Source organism: Brachypodium distachyon, chromosome 1, assembly GCF_000005505.3.
Source record: "Brachypodium distachyon strain Bd21 chromosome 1, Brachypodium_distachyon_v3.0, whole genome shotgun sequence".
Classification (NCBI taxonomy): domain Eukaryota; kingdom Viridiplantae; phylum Streptophyta; class Magnoliopsida; order Poales; family Poaceae; genus Brachypodium; species Brachypodium distachyon.
Genome location: NC_016131.3, coordinates 73,508,873 through 73,522,467, shown reverse-complemented (window position 1 = coordinate 73,522,467; position 13,595 = coordinate 73,508,873). Strand labels below are relative to the sequence as shown.

Below are 13,595 nucleotides of genomic sequence, written 5' to 3'. Positions count from 1 at the left end.
ATCCCACAGCGCAGCGCCAAATTGCATTTCCGGAATCATGCAAAGGAACATGCATATATGGAGCTAGCAGCCTGCAGGCTGCATCCGGGTCTCTATCGATCTCCTTCTTCTGCCCATTCTGCTATCTATATCACGAGTAGAGCAGTTACAGGCAAAGCGTCCAGCTGCAGACTTGCAGTTGCAGACGGCGACCTCTGGACCAATTCTGGGTTTCTGATCCCACGATGACATCCATCCACACCATATGGACCAAATCTTGGGGCCAGAGCGCCAGAATGCTGCATGCTTCTGCAGAAAATGGTCACATGTTCTTCAACATGGAGCATGACGAGATGGCATAAATGTGTACTAGTTGGCAGAACATGTAAGCTTGTAGGTCAGTCTGAGAATTTGATATGCGAATAATCGACCAAGTTAAATTATGCTTGCAGGTGCAAAAGTGCGCCAAATCATGGAGATGGCAACGGCATCAAATAGGAGTATTCCGCAGACATCCAACATTCACTTGCAAATAGTGCGTGCACCATGTCTGTCCTGGTCCACAAATAATTCAGATTTTTTCTCTCTTTATTCCTTTTGATTCGATTTCTTCTTTTTTAAAGACCAGCTTTCGGCATCCTGATTTACTTTCTACCCTGTGTGAGCAGATCAGGTTGGATAACAAAGAAAACTGGATTTTTGTGTAGAAAAAAGGGTGAACTTACTCTGATCGACATGATACGTGGGTCTCGTTGAAAGGATGGTGCTGCAGAGAAGTGCATCATCCCATATTCACCGACTCTTGCAAGATCTATGGCCAAATTTGACTCGCGAGGAGATAATCTAGTTGAACAGACACCACACAGCAAAAAGGATGCTTACATAGTGCTCTGTGACGTGCTCCGTTACAGTGTTTGGTAACCTAGGATGACCATTTTCGACCTGAACTTGGACGTGCACATCGTTTTCTCGACCTAACCTTTCCTCATATGTTAGTATTTGGAGCCTGATCGCCCTTTTGTGAGTTAGCTTACTTAGGATTTTGGATCAATTTTGGTATACAGAAAACAAGGCTCAGTTTGCGGTTGCCAAACTGAACTTGTTTTATAACCTGTTGTGGAAAAGTACATATACAAAGCAAACAAAACAAACAAAAGTTGGTTAGCTAAACAGAAAATAAGCAAAAGTCGGATTATCCACATCAACACCAAACTTAGCCGAAGAGAACATTTCAAGTAATAAAGGAACGGAAACATTTTTCTGCTCTTGAATGAATTTGCAGTTAGCTAAGCTTTCGCGGTGAACAACCGGGTGCGATAAATGGACACCATTCATCTTTTACAGTTTTATCTATTCATTTTGTTTTCTGTCATTTCTCTCGGTGCCCTCCTGAAAACTTCTGAAAATCGCAGCCACCTAAAATTGCACACCACCAAGCTTAAAGACACGCTCTTTGGAACTTGGATGTGAGAACAGTTCGATGTTGATTCAAAAAAACATAAAACTAAGCTTGAGGTTAAAAATAAAATGTCCAGACGACTATATATAGAACACCTCTTGTTTAATTTTTGTTGCGATACTGGTACATGATTGTTTTGTACACTCCAAACTGAAGGTACGTACAGTACAAATGCATCACTTTGAGTCCTATACTAGATGATCACCCCACCTTTGCAGCGAGTCAGCGACAGCGAGCCACTGACTATAAGATGAACAAGAATGGTGTGTCTTTTCCTGCAGACAATGGCCGTGGCACAACCCATTGAAGGCATCAACCGGCCAATTTTGCATACTGCCATACATGCACGCGTCATCACCAGCGTCACAGGGCACAGGGCCCTCCGCCCCACACACAACCGATTCCATCCATGAAACCTCGAGAATATGCCCCTTCTCCTCCGGTTGCATCGTCGTCCCGGAAACAAAAATCTTTAGTCAACACACGTCCACAAGAACCAGAGAATCAATTAACCAGATCAAATTGCACTATGCATGTTCACGTGTGCCCAGATCAACCAGATCATAGTTTTCTTTCAGTCTGTCTGATCCTGCTGGTGGGTTATTCTGTTTCCGAGCTAGACTCCCGAATAATCTCTCAACACAATCACACGTACATGGATATACAATATTCTTCTTGGTACTGCAGGCTACCTCGTAATAGAGGCTGTGTTCTGTTCCTTTGTGCCCAACTCGGTCGGGGCTAGTAGCATTCGGAATCTGCAGAGTTAAAATAAGCAGGCACGTACGACAGAGGAGCCAGGACCATATATATGGATCCTTCAAAACCGTCCACTTTCTATGCGTCCTTGACTTGACAGCCACTTTGTCAATTGTGATACTCTCTCCATGATGGGCGTTGTAATAATGGGGCCATGCTTTGGTTTGAAAGAGAAACGCAATCCTTAAAAGAGAGTCCTAGATAGATTGGTCACACAAAACGATCGAGGCTGTCAAATCTGCAGGAGCCTCGTTTCTGTATGTAGTAGTAGGAGGTATAGTAAATCGCCGGGGAAGTTCAGTGTCGCTTTCACTCCAACAAGGGAGCGCCCGCCAGCCATCGATGGCCGTCCGTCCGTCCGGCGGCCGGTGAAATTTTCAGCTAAGCTAGCGATGGATCCAAAATCTGGTTGGGAGTCGATGCATGCTCTGGTCACCTTGTGAAACACCCGTAACAAGACGACACGTTTTAGTCTGGAAACCGGGTAATAAAAACGAGAGTAGTAGTGATAGTACTACTGTGGTAGTACCATCTCTCTGTTCATCTGACAGTAATATAAAGAGCAGGTTGTAGCTGTACTAGACTGGTAGCACAGCAAAGTAGCAAGCCCATATGCACATCGTCTAGCTACCATTCGTACTACGTATGGTGACGAAAGCAGTCAAACTACAGGCGAACTTCTTTTGTTTTGCGGGTAAAACTACAGGATAACTTGTCCAAGTCACGAGGCCGGCCGGCAAACGTACGCATGATATCTCCGAAACGAGCAAGTACACGTTACTCAGCCAAACGTCCTCGTGCTCGTCGTCGATCCCCAGGTCAGCAGATCAACCGGATGATCTGCTGCCGCTGCTGTTGTTGCCGTCACGCACGTTTTCCCCCGTCCTCTGGCTCTTTCTCTCCACAGAAGCCGGCCGGCGTTGAAAACTGGCCCAGGTCGGTTACCAGTTACAACACACACACAACAATCTTGTGAGCGTAATTTACCCGGGGATCGTCAGTCGACCTGCCCCCATCGTCCGGTCCGCCAGTGCGTAGTGACGAGCACACACACAACACAAGTGAAACGCCATCAAATCCAAGTCCGCCACGCTTGCTCGGCGGCCGCGGCCTCCCGGTCTCGCAACGGCCGGGAGCACAGAGGCCGTTCCCAAGTCGGGGAAGAGTACAAAAACCCCGAGAAACAACTTTAAAGGCAGGCGCAAACGCAATGGCATCGGCAGAAAGGCATCGCAGGCGCGCCGTATCCCAACCAACCAACGGAACCCACAAACCATAAAAAGCCCCCAGAGAGAGTCCGAACCCACCAAACGCACGCGCGCGCCACAGTGAATCTAGCTCCTCCTTACTTTCATTTACGCCCCCGCGCCCGACACCTCAACACTCCTCTGCTCTGCCCTCCTTCTTCTCCGGAGACGGCGGCAGGATCCATGTCGAGCCACCAGGAGTGCTGCGGGACCATGTTCTGGATGTACCTGGCCTTCTGCGTGCTGCTGGTGCTGTTTGCGGGGCTCATGTCGGGGCTCACGCTGGGCCTCATGTCGCTCAGCCTCGTGGACCTGGAGGTGCTCGAGAAGGCCGGGACGCCGCAGGACAGGCTCAACGCCGCCAGGATCCTCCCCGTGGTCAGGAACCAGCACCTGCTCCTCTGCACGCTCCTCATCGGCAACTCGCTCGCCATGGAGGCGCTCCCCATCTTCCTCGACTCCCTCGTCCCCTCCTTCGGCGCCGTCCTCATCTCCGTCACCCTCATCCTTGCCTTCGGTGAGGTGATTCCTTCACCAAGTCCTCCCTTTGCTTACTTTATCCCTGCTGTATATATTCCGGCTCCAAATCCAATTCAGCACCTGAGGGTGAGAGTGAGAGCTAGAGCTGATTAATCTGGTGGGTTTTCGCAGATCATGCCGCAAGCCATCTGCACCCGCTACGGCCTCCGCATGGGGGCCAAGGCGGCGCCCGTAGTTCGGGTGCTCCTCGTCGTCTTCTTCCCCGTCGCCTACCCCATCAGCAAGGTGCGCGTCTCTCCATGCTCAATTTCTGCAAGAATATCAGAGGGATCCCCGGGCATCATCACTAGTGGGCTCTGCAAAAGAGTAGAATACACAACACTCACTAACTGTTTCTTTAATTAATTTGCCCTGCCCAAGCAAAGAATGGAAAGGGGCTTGATTTGCTTGCCCCGTGCCGTGCTCATCTAGTCATCTAAACTAGTACACTGGTCAACCTCTCTCTCTAAAAAAAACTAGTGCACTGGTCAAAATAAACTGACTATAGATTGGTTTGCATCTGATTAAGGAATATTTCTTGCATTTATTAAACATAAAAAACGTCTCTGCCCAAGGAGCAAGTAATTGCAACCGTGAAGCAATGTTCAATCTTGGTAATGTCAAATTAAATTAGTGGAAATGCCTGCATATTCTTAGGTTTGACTGTTGCCGATGAAAGCAACTCCGGTTACTTGGTAGTTTTATCATTTCCCTGCAAAGTGTTTGTTATATGAATCGGTAAGTCTGCAAAATCCTATTTTGGCCAAAGTGTCTGTTACTTGGTAGATTTTGGAGTTCTTACTTCGGTTCTTCCAAATTAAATGACTGGTGTTTTGATACATGTTCGAAAAAATAGAACTTATCGAGGGTTGGAGGATGCATAAATGTATCCCCCTTCTATAACCAATTTAGTATCTTGCTTGATTTATGTTCTTTTCTTTCAGTTGCTGGACTGGCTACTCGGAAAGGGCCATTTCGCACTTATGAGGAGAGCTGAGCTAAAGACATTAGTTGATATGCACGGCGATGCGGTCAGTTTTATTCTTATCTGCTCTTATGTGTTTATGATAAATGTATGTCATCTTCAATTCAACCATTAGAAGTTGTATAGTTTTTTTCCTCTAAACTACGGATGATCCTTGCATATCTTTTCATGCATAGGAGAAAAAAGTTTTACAACTGCAAGCCAAGTGGCACAACAAACAGATGACAGTCAGAGTAGAACGACAAAAATAAAATTAAAATAAAGAATTAGTTTAACTGTCCCTTTTCTACCGCCTACATCACTTGAAGCACTGAATTGTGAACTCAGGATGCCATACTTCGGTTCTTAGATTCTAGATAGTTAATTCATTTTATAGAACCATAATCCTTTATTATGCATATTGTGATAGTGCATTCTCATTGTGAATTCAGGATGCCATACCTCAGTATCCTCATTGTCCTGATATTTAATCATTCTGTAATCTGAAGTACAAGGACTTTAGTAACCATTAGACAAAGATATGGACTACCATTGAACTACTGTTTTTCTTAATTTGTTCTTAGGCTGGCAAAGGGGGAGAGCTGACTCATGATGAAACTACTATCATTACAGGAGCTTTGGAGATGACTCAAAAGACAGCAAAAGATGCCATGACTCCCATATCCGAAACTTTCTCACTTGACATAAACGCTAAGCTGGACCGGTATGAATCTTCGAACTTATCGTGTGCTTTGAGTTTTTTGAAGATATATATGATACTGATGTCACTTCCTCTTGACAGGCATACGGTGGGTATGATAATGACCAAAGGGCACAGCCGTATTCCTATATACTCTGGAAGACCAAGCAATATTATCGGTCTTATATTGGTAATAAGCTGAGTTTTTATGCATTAATTGGTCAGAATCTTAGTGAGCTAATTAGCTTCTGCCTGCCAGAGAAGTCCATACGGATTTCATTTTACGGATGTTCTGCCTGCTAAGAGATTGTGCATGCTAATCTGACCATACTGAACCTGCTATTTTTTTTGTTTTAATATTATCAATCTTGGGATGAAAGATGAAAAACTGAAAAACACTACTAAAAATTATAAATTATATCCTAGTTGTCCCGTTGAAGACCGACTATTTTGCAAACTCCAAGTCGATCATGTGGTGTCAGTAGCACATAGTCATAGAAAAATTTGTGTGCAATTATTGTGGAGCCATCATGGCCACGGCAGAGAGTTGTGTATTGCGTAATGCATTTGTTATTTATTTTTTACCAGTTAAAATTTATCTAATTTCAGGTAAAAAACTTGCTTACTTGCCGACCTGAGGATGAAGTGCCCACTCGACAAGTTACTATCAGAAAAATTCCAAGGTAACATATTTTATGGCTGCAAATATGATTCTTGGCATGTGTATATTTTAGAGTTCGCGTTTTGATTGAAAGTGTATCAGCTGTTTACTTCCGTTGGGTTTGTATTTGAAAGTTAACATGTGCATATACTGAAGCATGTTTCGGAAAAGTTCAGTACTGTGCATGTATAGTTATGCCCATGCAGACAAGGTTGTTTTCTCGACAAATTGTACGGTTCAATAATTATTATATTGATGGATAATGCTTCTAGCCTCCTACAAAAAGAGAGCCATACATATTTAAAGAGGTCACATTATACCGACGTCTTTAGGGTAACCACAAATTCTTCAGATCCAAGCCATCTTATTTTTCAGGCAGCATATGAGCACTGCTTTGGTAACAAAAAGATCCACACAATTTGTCGAGGTTAAATTATGTATGTCTTACAATTAATGTGCATGATTTGTCTTGTATTCTCATAGTTTTACTGTTGTTTTTTCTGTACATCAGGGTGGCTGATGATCTTCCTCTCTATGACATTCTAAATGAGTTTCAGAAAGGTCATAGCCACATGGCTGTGGTTGTTAAACGCTCTAAAGAAGCAGGAGCATCTGCTGAAAAGATTAATGGGGCTGCAGCAGATTACAAGATTAACCACAAACATGTTCATGCTGACGGTATGTGCTTCACTCAACAATTTTGTATATTTCATTAACCTTGGTGATTCCCGTTGTTTTTCCAGTAAGTGTATATCATTTAGCCTTTGGCTGATAAGTTGAATGTACTCTTAGGTTTGTCACCCTCACATGTCGACATTCCTGGAAGTCGTAGAAATAACCTTGAAAAGGGAGATTTGCGCTCACATAGTAAGAAATTTGAAAGAAAGCGGGATAATATTCTTGATTTTAACACCGACCCACTTCCAAGCTATTCAATGGACGAGGAAGCAGTGGGAATAATTACGATGGAAGATGTCATGGAACAACTGCTGCAGGTTTGATGCATTTTAAATAGAGTTTCTCCTTAGTTGACATAGTATTTTCAAATTATGTGATGCTTCTTGGATTTATGGCCTTGTTTCATCAGTAAAGTGAGTGGTAAGTTTTCAACATATCATGTGGGAATGACAAAACTAGTCATCTTTTTTTTTTCTTTGACATCCTCAAAACCTGTCAATACTTTTCTCCTGTATATTGCTAACTGACTTAAATTCGCCCCTCCCCTGCAGGAAGATATCTTCGATGAAACAGACGAGTATGTTGATGTACATAACAAGTAAGTGGCTCAGTGCAGGTACTTTGCAATTTGATGTTAAATTGGTATGGAGAAGTGACTTTTCTTGTTTTCACAGGATCAAAATAAACATGCTACCTCCAGGAAAATCATTGTCACCTCTTATATCTCCTAGTGGTGGACCGCTATCTCAAGGGCTGCGGAAGACCCCTATGGCTTCTCCATTATCACCATACCGCAATGGTGGTTCCATCTTGCGTTCCCCTGTTTCAAACCATGCTCAGTCTCCTGGGATTTATTCGACGACAATTTCTCCTGGAAGATCACCCATGTCTCAAACAACTGTGAGCAGTTCGCCGACTTCAAGTTGGGTGAGTAGCCATTTTGTACACCCGGTGATGGTTATTCATGTATTACTAAATGTTTTGTCCCTTCTAAGTAAAATAAGTCCCTTGAAGTAATCTTATCACCTCACCCTACACGCCATGCTCATTGTTTTGCTGTTTCGTTTATTAGGTCTCGAGGAATTCCTACAGAAGAACATAGAGATGGTGGTGAGAACTGAGCCTATGAACTCAAGGGGCAACAATTCCCACCTGTGGCTCATCCCCAGATCAAATTAAGGCATTGTTGACCGTAGGATTAAAAGATGAAGATCCTACGGCTCCCCTCTATGGTCGGTCCTTATTTGTTGGCTTGTAAATATCTCTCTCTCTCTTAGCATCTGAACATACGGATTAGCTCTTGCCACCTATGGCCGGTGTGGCTTTTTTTGCCAACCTGTAGCGACCATTGCAGAAGAAACTGCAGAGAAAATGTAAACGAGATGCATTTATATGTACTGTGCATTTGCACTATTCTTGTTTTGCCAGCCCCAATTACTCAAGTAAACCAGCTGTTGGTGTATCGCTGATGACTGTCCTATAATGTAAGCATTGTAGTAACTCCTTCGTGTTGTGGCTTGAGAGAAGGGTCATGACTCATGACTATATACAGAGGCTTATGTTTCTAGTGCATTTCACTGTCAGTCTGTCATTATGCATTAAATCAACAGGTTCATCCCCAGAAGTGCCTACTGTGTTATTGAGTTAACCTGTCAATTAAGCTGGTTTGACTATTGGTTAGTTTGTCAGCAACAGGATGTGAATGGTCAAAATACTACATCCATTTCCAGGTCCTAGGCTAACATGTCTGCTGGAATTTGTATGCTACGGTCTAAGGTAAGGAGCAAATCAAGCAACAGCTGCCAGCGACTCAGCAAGTAGCTGTGGAAGTTGTATTAAGTGCTGAGTGATGACTAATGTTGCTTACAATAAATAGAGCAGGGTGCTGAGACTAACCGTAGAAAATGTCACGTGATGAGCTATCACTGATGACCATGTTGCCATGAATAACCACAGATGATGGAAACACATTCCTTTGTGATGGAAGCAGTTACGCTGGGCCATTTGAAAATATGATTTCAGCAGGCTTTGACTTTATCCTCTGCAAACATCTACTCAGACTCAGAGGCTCGGCATACTCAACATCAAAGAAGCACAGTATCTTTTTTTTGTGATATTATAATATTACTAATTTACATAACTATTCCGGCCAAATCATTACTGTCTAATGACTGTTTCCCTTCGATTTTTTGTTCATACAATCAGATCCCTCAGCCTCAAGGAAATAATCTTTACATTCTCTGTACTGTCACTTGTTACATTGATGTTACATGTGTTCTACAACAGCAGCATCTGACAGGAAAAAGAAATCATGTGACAGCTTCTGGAGCTGAATTGCAGTAAGGAGTGTGCAGGCAGATGAATCTGGTTGACATCAAGCATAAAGAGGCAAAACCAAAACCTATCAGGAGCCCACAGACACTCTTCCGGATGTCCAGACGCAGCGAGCGTCTGAAGACGCGGCCAAAGCTAGGGATCAAAGCCCCGCATGCAATGACCATCCAATAGTCCAGTCCATCATAGTCAATTTTTGCAAGGATTGCACTGATGGCGGCACTTGGTCCTGCAAGCCCGGTCAGAGCTGCAGCTGCCAAGGCTCCTCGCCAGCTATCTGTGGCACCATATACGCAGCTTGCAACAGCAGCACCACGTGGTAGACCGTGAAGGGAGACCGGAAGAACCATGTAACGGCCTAGACCATATGCCTTTCGTGCCGCCACACCAAGTGCAAGCCCTTCGGCGTAGGCATGAAGGAAGACAGAACCGCAAGCAAGGAGTGATTGCAGTGTGAGGAAACTAAGAGAGAGGCCAGAGGATGATGTAATGACACTCACAGAAGATTTCTTGCGGTTAACAACCCTAAGGATGCTTGATGTGGCGACATGGTAGAATACAGAACCTCCTATCAGCAGGATTAAGGTGGTAAATAGACCCATCTTTGAAGACATTACAAGTTGTAATGGCCTCCATGTGGCAAGACGGAAGGCGATGCCAGACGCGACACCAGTAAGAAGAGAGTGTGGCATGCTGAAGGCAAACGAGAATGCAACAAGTATAATTCCTCCAAAAAGTGGACCAAGTCCAAATACAAGTGATACCAAAAAGCCTGATGTATCTTCCGAGCTGCAGGTCAGAACAAATCAACAGTATCAGTTCAAAGTTATAGTAATCCCCCGAAAAAGTTCTGGTAATCCATGATCCTCAAATCATTAAGAGGCTTACCCTTGGCCATCAGTCAATCCCTGTAGAACGGTACTTAATGTTTCCATGAAAGCAACGGCAAGTGTTCCAGCAGAGGCAACTTGAGCTGGAGTGGCTTCCTGCATATAATGGAGAATTACTCAGAACGCATTATCAAACCATTGAGACAGTAACTCCAACCATTTACAGTTAGGTACCAAATGAGCAGGGTGGTCACCTTAAAAGCATCAGGAAGAACCTCTGCAATAACAATCCATATCATACATCCCGCAGCGAAACCAGTACAGAAGGGAAGCACTTTTTGAAATGCATCAGCACAAAGAAATGAAGGAACAGCAACAATTGGCTATATTTACCAAGGAAAATGAAAGCAGAGTCAGCAGTGGGTAATGCAAAGAATGTCAACACCAAAATGAAACTTGAAAGTAGAAACCAACTTGGAAAGCTGTCGCATATAAGCATTGTTGGTACCACATTAAAACATATAAGCATGAAAGTGTATATTGTATATAAGCAAACAAACTCGGAAAGCTGTTCACAGTGTAATACTGAGCATGTAATTCATAAGAGTATGTACCTCTATGGTGCATGGCAACTCTACACACAGGGCCTTGATATTCCACAACTTTGCAAGCACATATTTATAGATCAACACCCTTTTGCAGAAGCAAACACACATGGACACAAAAACATACTCCCTCCGTCCAATATTAAGTATTAACTGAGCACAGCAGTTAATACTAGAATGGTTTCTCGTTTGTTACTAACTATTGCAAGAACATATGGACTTTACTGTTACTTTTCTGGTTGAGAAATAAAAAATCATTATAACTCAAAAGTTCACCTAGTCAAGAACGGGGACAGCATATTTTTATCCACATTATTACATATTTCTATTTAAAGACTAAAAAATAAGTGTACCTGTGGTAAAGATGTTATGATACTCCATAGCATTGCCTTTTGGGGGGACACACCCCTGGATGAAAGTACCATGCTTACAGCTAAGCCTTCAGGTATGTTGTGCACTGCTATAGCTATAGTAACTAGGAGACCTTGAGAAAATCCTTTAGAGCCAGCAAAGGAAACACCCACACCAGAGCCCTCGCCAAAAGAATGGAGCGTCATTATTCCAACAACAAGAATAACTTTACTTGCATCTGCACCTTTTATATCCAGCATGCTTACTTCTCCATATTGCTCAAGAAGCTGTGGTCAATGAAATGATATAAGACGATCTATCATATAAGAAAATGTACAGGAAGGGATAATATATTGGTTAATCCTGAAAACACAACTAGCAAACTAAGCTGATGTTATGCTGAATAAAGTTAACATGGAAGGTTACCCAAGTGAAATCCAGACTGCTGAATTTGGCCCAACAACATATGCATGTCATGATGTTTAAGTTCTTAGATAACCTGGACACATGAGGGTATCTACTGGTGCAGCCTGACAGAATGGGTACCATGTTCACATGAACCTAGTGGTTGTGCTTCATTCTTTCATGGGAACTTCCAGTTAACTTGACTATTGCAATTTCTTCAATTGTCTGAGCTTGAGACTTAAACACTGAGAGATCATGGACAGCATATAAGTAGGCTGCACACTGCTAAACCGTAAGTATGCTGCATATACTTGGACAGAAATAAGCGTTACAAGAGTAAATTAAAGCGAACAGTTTGCTCTAGCTACAGCATGCATCATTGGTGCCATAAAAATGAACCTAAGAACTGAGACACTTACAACTAGCTCTATCAAGTTTAAAATCTATTGAGTTGTGATTGTATAACTGGAGATGAAATTGCTTGATGCAACTGGTCAGTGATATCAACACTTTAGATAAAACAGCAGTAACAAAAACTAACCTTCTTGCAAAGCCAGATAAAGATCCCTCCACTCAAAATCCCGAAAACAACCCAGCTCCCCCCACTGCCATACATCTGCCCTTCCTGCACAAGATCAAAGCTTGCGGCCAGCATGACCCCGGCTGCCATCCCATTGCAGAGGCCCGCCCATTGGGCTTCAAGCTCCAGGAAGAAGAATGGCAATGCTCCCAGCCCGGTCGCCGCGGCCATCGCAAGCGTAGACCATGCGACCGTGTACACCGACACCCTTTTACCAGCAACCTCCGGCTTGCCATGGGGTGCTTCTCGTGCTAAGCGCACATCACCAACCTCGGTCTCGGCAATCGCCGAAACTTCCCAGATGAGCAGGAAGAGCAAGCAGACTAGAACCAACCCGACTCTGCTGCCCATGGTTACTTGTATTTCAGATCTCACAGACCTCAGGGAGCGGATCTAGATTGTGCACCGGCACACCCAGAAATTGAGAAGGCCAGTGGGATTTATCTCATCGCTGGAACCTCATAACTCGAAAACCAATAGCCAGAGACTGCGGATGGGGCGGGGAGCGTCGGCGGCACGGCACGGCCCGTCGGCGGTTACGCTTAAGGCACGGCACGGCCGCTGTAGGGGGCGCGTTGGTAGGTCCGGAAGGAAGAAAAAGGAAGAAAGGGATCGGAAAACCGGTAATTCCCCTGTTTTAATTAAAGGATGTTAATTAAATTGTTAATAAGGATATTCTGAGTATATGTAGTTAGGGCAGATCCGAATCTCCGATCCCTGGCACCCCGTTGGAGGTTGGACTGCTTTATGGACGTTGGATCGATGTCATCGGAGCGTTGGCTGAAACAAGAGAGTTAACGTGTGTGACTATACAGATTTCACAAAACAGATTTTCAGTGGCGGAGGACGAACTAAATCGGTAGCGTGGGAGTGTTAATGCGTAAGATGATAAAGTAACGACTGCATTGAAACATATGACGTAATATTTTTATTTTGACAAAAGGCAATTGATTGCCATTCGGTTAGAAGAAGATAGAGTATCTACAACAAAAAAACAGAAATCAAGGCATAGATGACAAAAGCAGCCCCGCCGGAATATTTAATTGACACGGCAAGAAGTATAATCTCTGCGCGAACTAATAGCATTTTTGTTTCGATGAATTAGGACATAATGGAATGATCTTGGTTTCCTCTTAACAATGTCATGTAAGATAATAATGGGATGTATTATTTTTTTCTCATACGGCATTTTTTTCTTCCCATTTTACTAGATTTCATCTTTTCTTTGCATGTATTTAATTAATTTTTTTTGCTTTAATATAATGGGAAAATTGGTTGGAGGACACCATTATTTCATGACCTTTGCCGAAACATACCGCCGAAATGTGTTTTGCCCAATACCATTACAAATTCGTGGACATTTGCCAGAACAAATTGTATGGTTCAAAACAGAAAGTTTGAACTTTTTTTCACATTGAATTATCATTGTACCTTTTAGCAAATGTGTCTAGAATTTATCAAACTCTTTGTTCGAAGCATTTTCTTCTCCTGCAGAGTGCAGCAACACAAGGGATGAATGCCCAC

At 43.4% G+C, this 13,595-nt stretch overlaps 2 protein-coding genes across 5 annotated transcripts; one reads left to right on the top strand and one right to left on the bottom strand.

Annotated features, from left to right (window-relative positions):
- Positions 1-3,398: 3,398 nt before the first annotated feature.
- Positions 3,399-8,538, top strand: LOC100835361 (DUF21 domain-containing protein At2g14520). 3 transcript variants are annotated; one of them, XR_002961559.1, is made up of 11 exons: positions 3,400-3,966; positions 4,096-4,209; positions 4,908-4,994; positions 5,512-5,651; positions 5,730-5,817; positions 6,237-6,310; positions 6,846-6,966; positions 7,081-7,283; positions 7,518-7,564; positions 7,641-7,893; positions 8,039-8,538. XR_002961559.1 is itself a non-coding variant. In XM_003558874.4 (11 exons), the coding sequence occupies exons 1-11, from the start codon at positions 3,628-3,630 to the stop codon at positions 8,066-8,068; spliced, it is 1,542 nt and encodes a 513-aa protein (XP_003558922.1). In that variant the 5' UTR covers positions 3,408-3,627; the 3' UTR covers positions 8,069-8,538. The 3 variants fall into 3 exon arrangements, 2 of the variants coding, with proteins under 2 accessions (XP_024312306.1, XP_003558922.1); XM_003558874.4 differs by having other exon boundaries at positions 3,408-3,966; positions 6,800-6,966; XM_024456538.1 differs by lacking the exons at positions 7,641-7,893; positions 8,039-8,538 and having other exon boundaries at positions 3,399-3,966; positions 7,518-7,565.
- Positions 8,539-9,050: 512 nt separating this feature from the next.
- LOC100835670 (putative zinc transporter At3g08650) lies at positions 9,051-12,670 on the bottom strand. Of its 2 annotated transcripts, XM_024456537.1 has the most exons (6): positions 12,033-12,164; positions 11,513-11,736; positions 11,089-11,373; positions 10,385-10,513; positions 10,189-10,286; positions 9,051-10,089 (listed from the first exon to the last, which is right to left on the bottom strand). In XM_024456537.1, exons 2-6 carry the CDS (start codon positions 11,633-11,635, stop codon positions 9,276-9,278), a joined length of 1,449 nt encoding a protein of 482 aa, XP_024312305.1. In that variant the 5' UTR covers positions 11,636-11,736; positions 12,033-12,164; the 3' UTR covers positions 9,051-9,275. The 2 variants fall into 2 exon arrangements, with proteins under 2 accessions (XP_024312305.1, XP_003558923.1); XM_003558875.4 differs by lacking the exon at positions 11,513-11,736 and having other exon boundaries at positions 12,033-12,670.
- Between the last annotated feature and the right edge of the window lie 925 nt (positions 12,671-13,595).

Coding starts and splice junctions, on each gene's coding strand:
- LOC100835361 (XM_003558874.4), top strand. CDS start 3,628: ATGTCGAGCCACCAGGAGTGCTGCGGGACCATGTTCTGGATGTACCTG. Junction 3,967..4,095: donor TCATCCTTGCCTTCGGTGAG/GTGATTCCTTCA, acceptor GGGTTTTCGCAG/ATCATGCCGCAAGCCATCTG. Junction 7,894..8,038: donor GTTCGCCGACTTCAAGTTGG/GTGAGTAGCCAT, acceptor TTCGTTTATTAG/GTCTCGAGGAATTCCTACAG.
- LOC100835670 (XM_003558875.4), bottom strand. CDS start 12,422: ATGGGCAGCAGAGTCGGGTTGGTTCTAGTCTGCTTGCTCTTCCTGCTC. Junction 10,514..11,088: donor TCATAACATCTTTACCACAG/GTACACTTATTT, acceptor TGGTAAATATAG/CCAATTGTTGCTGTTCCTTC. Junction 10,090..10,188: donor GGATTGACTGATGGCCAAGG/GTAAGCCTCTTA, acceptor TCTGACCTGCAG/CTCGGAAGATACATCAGGCT.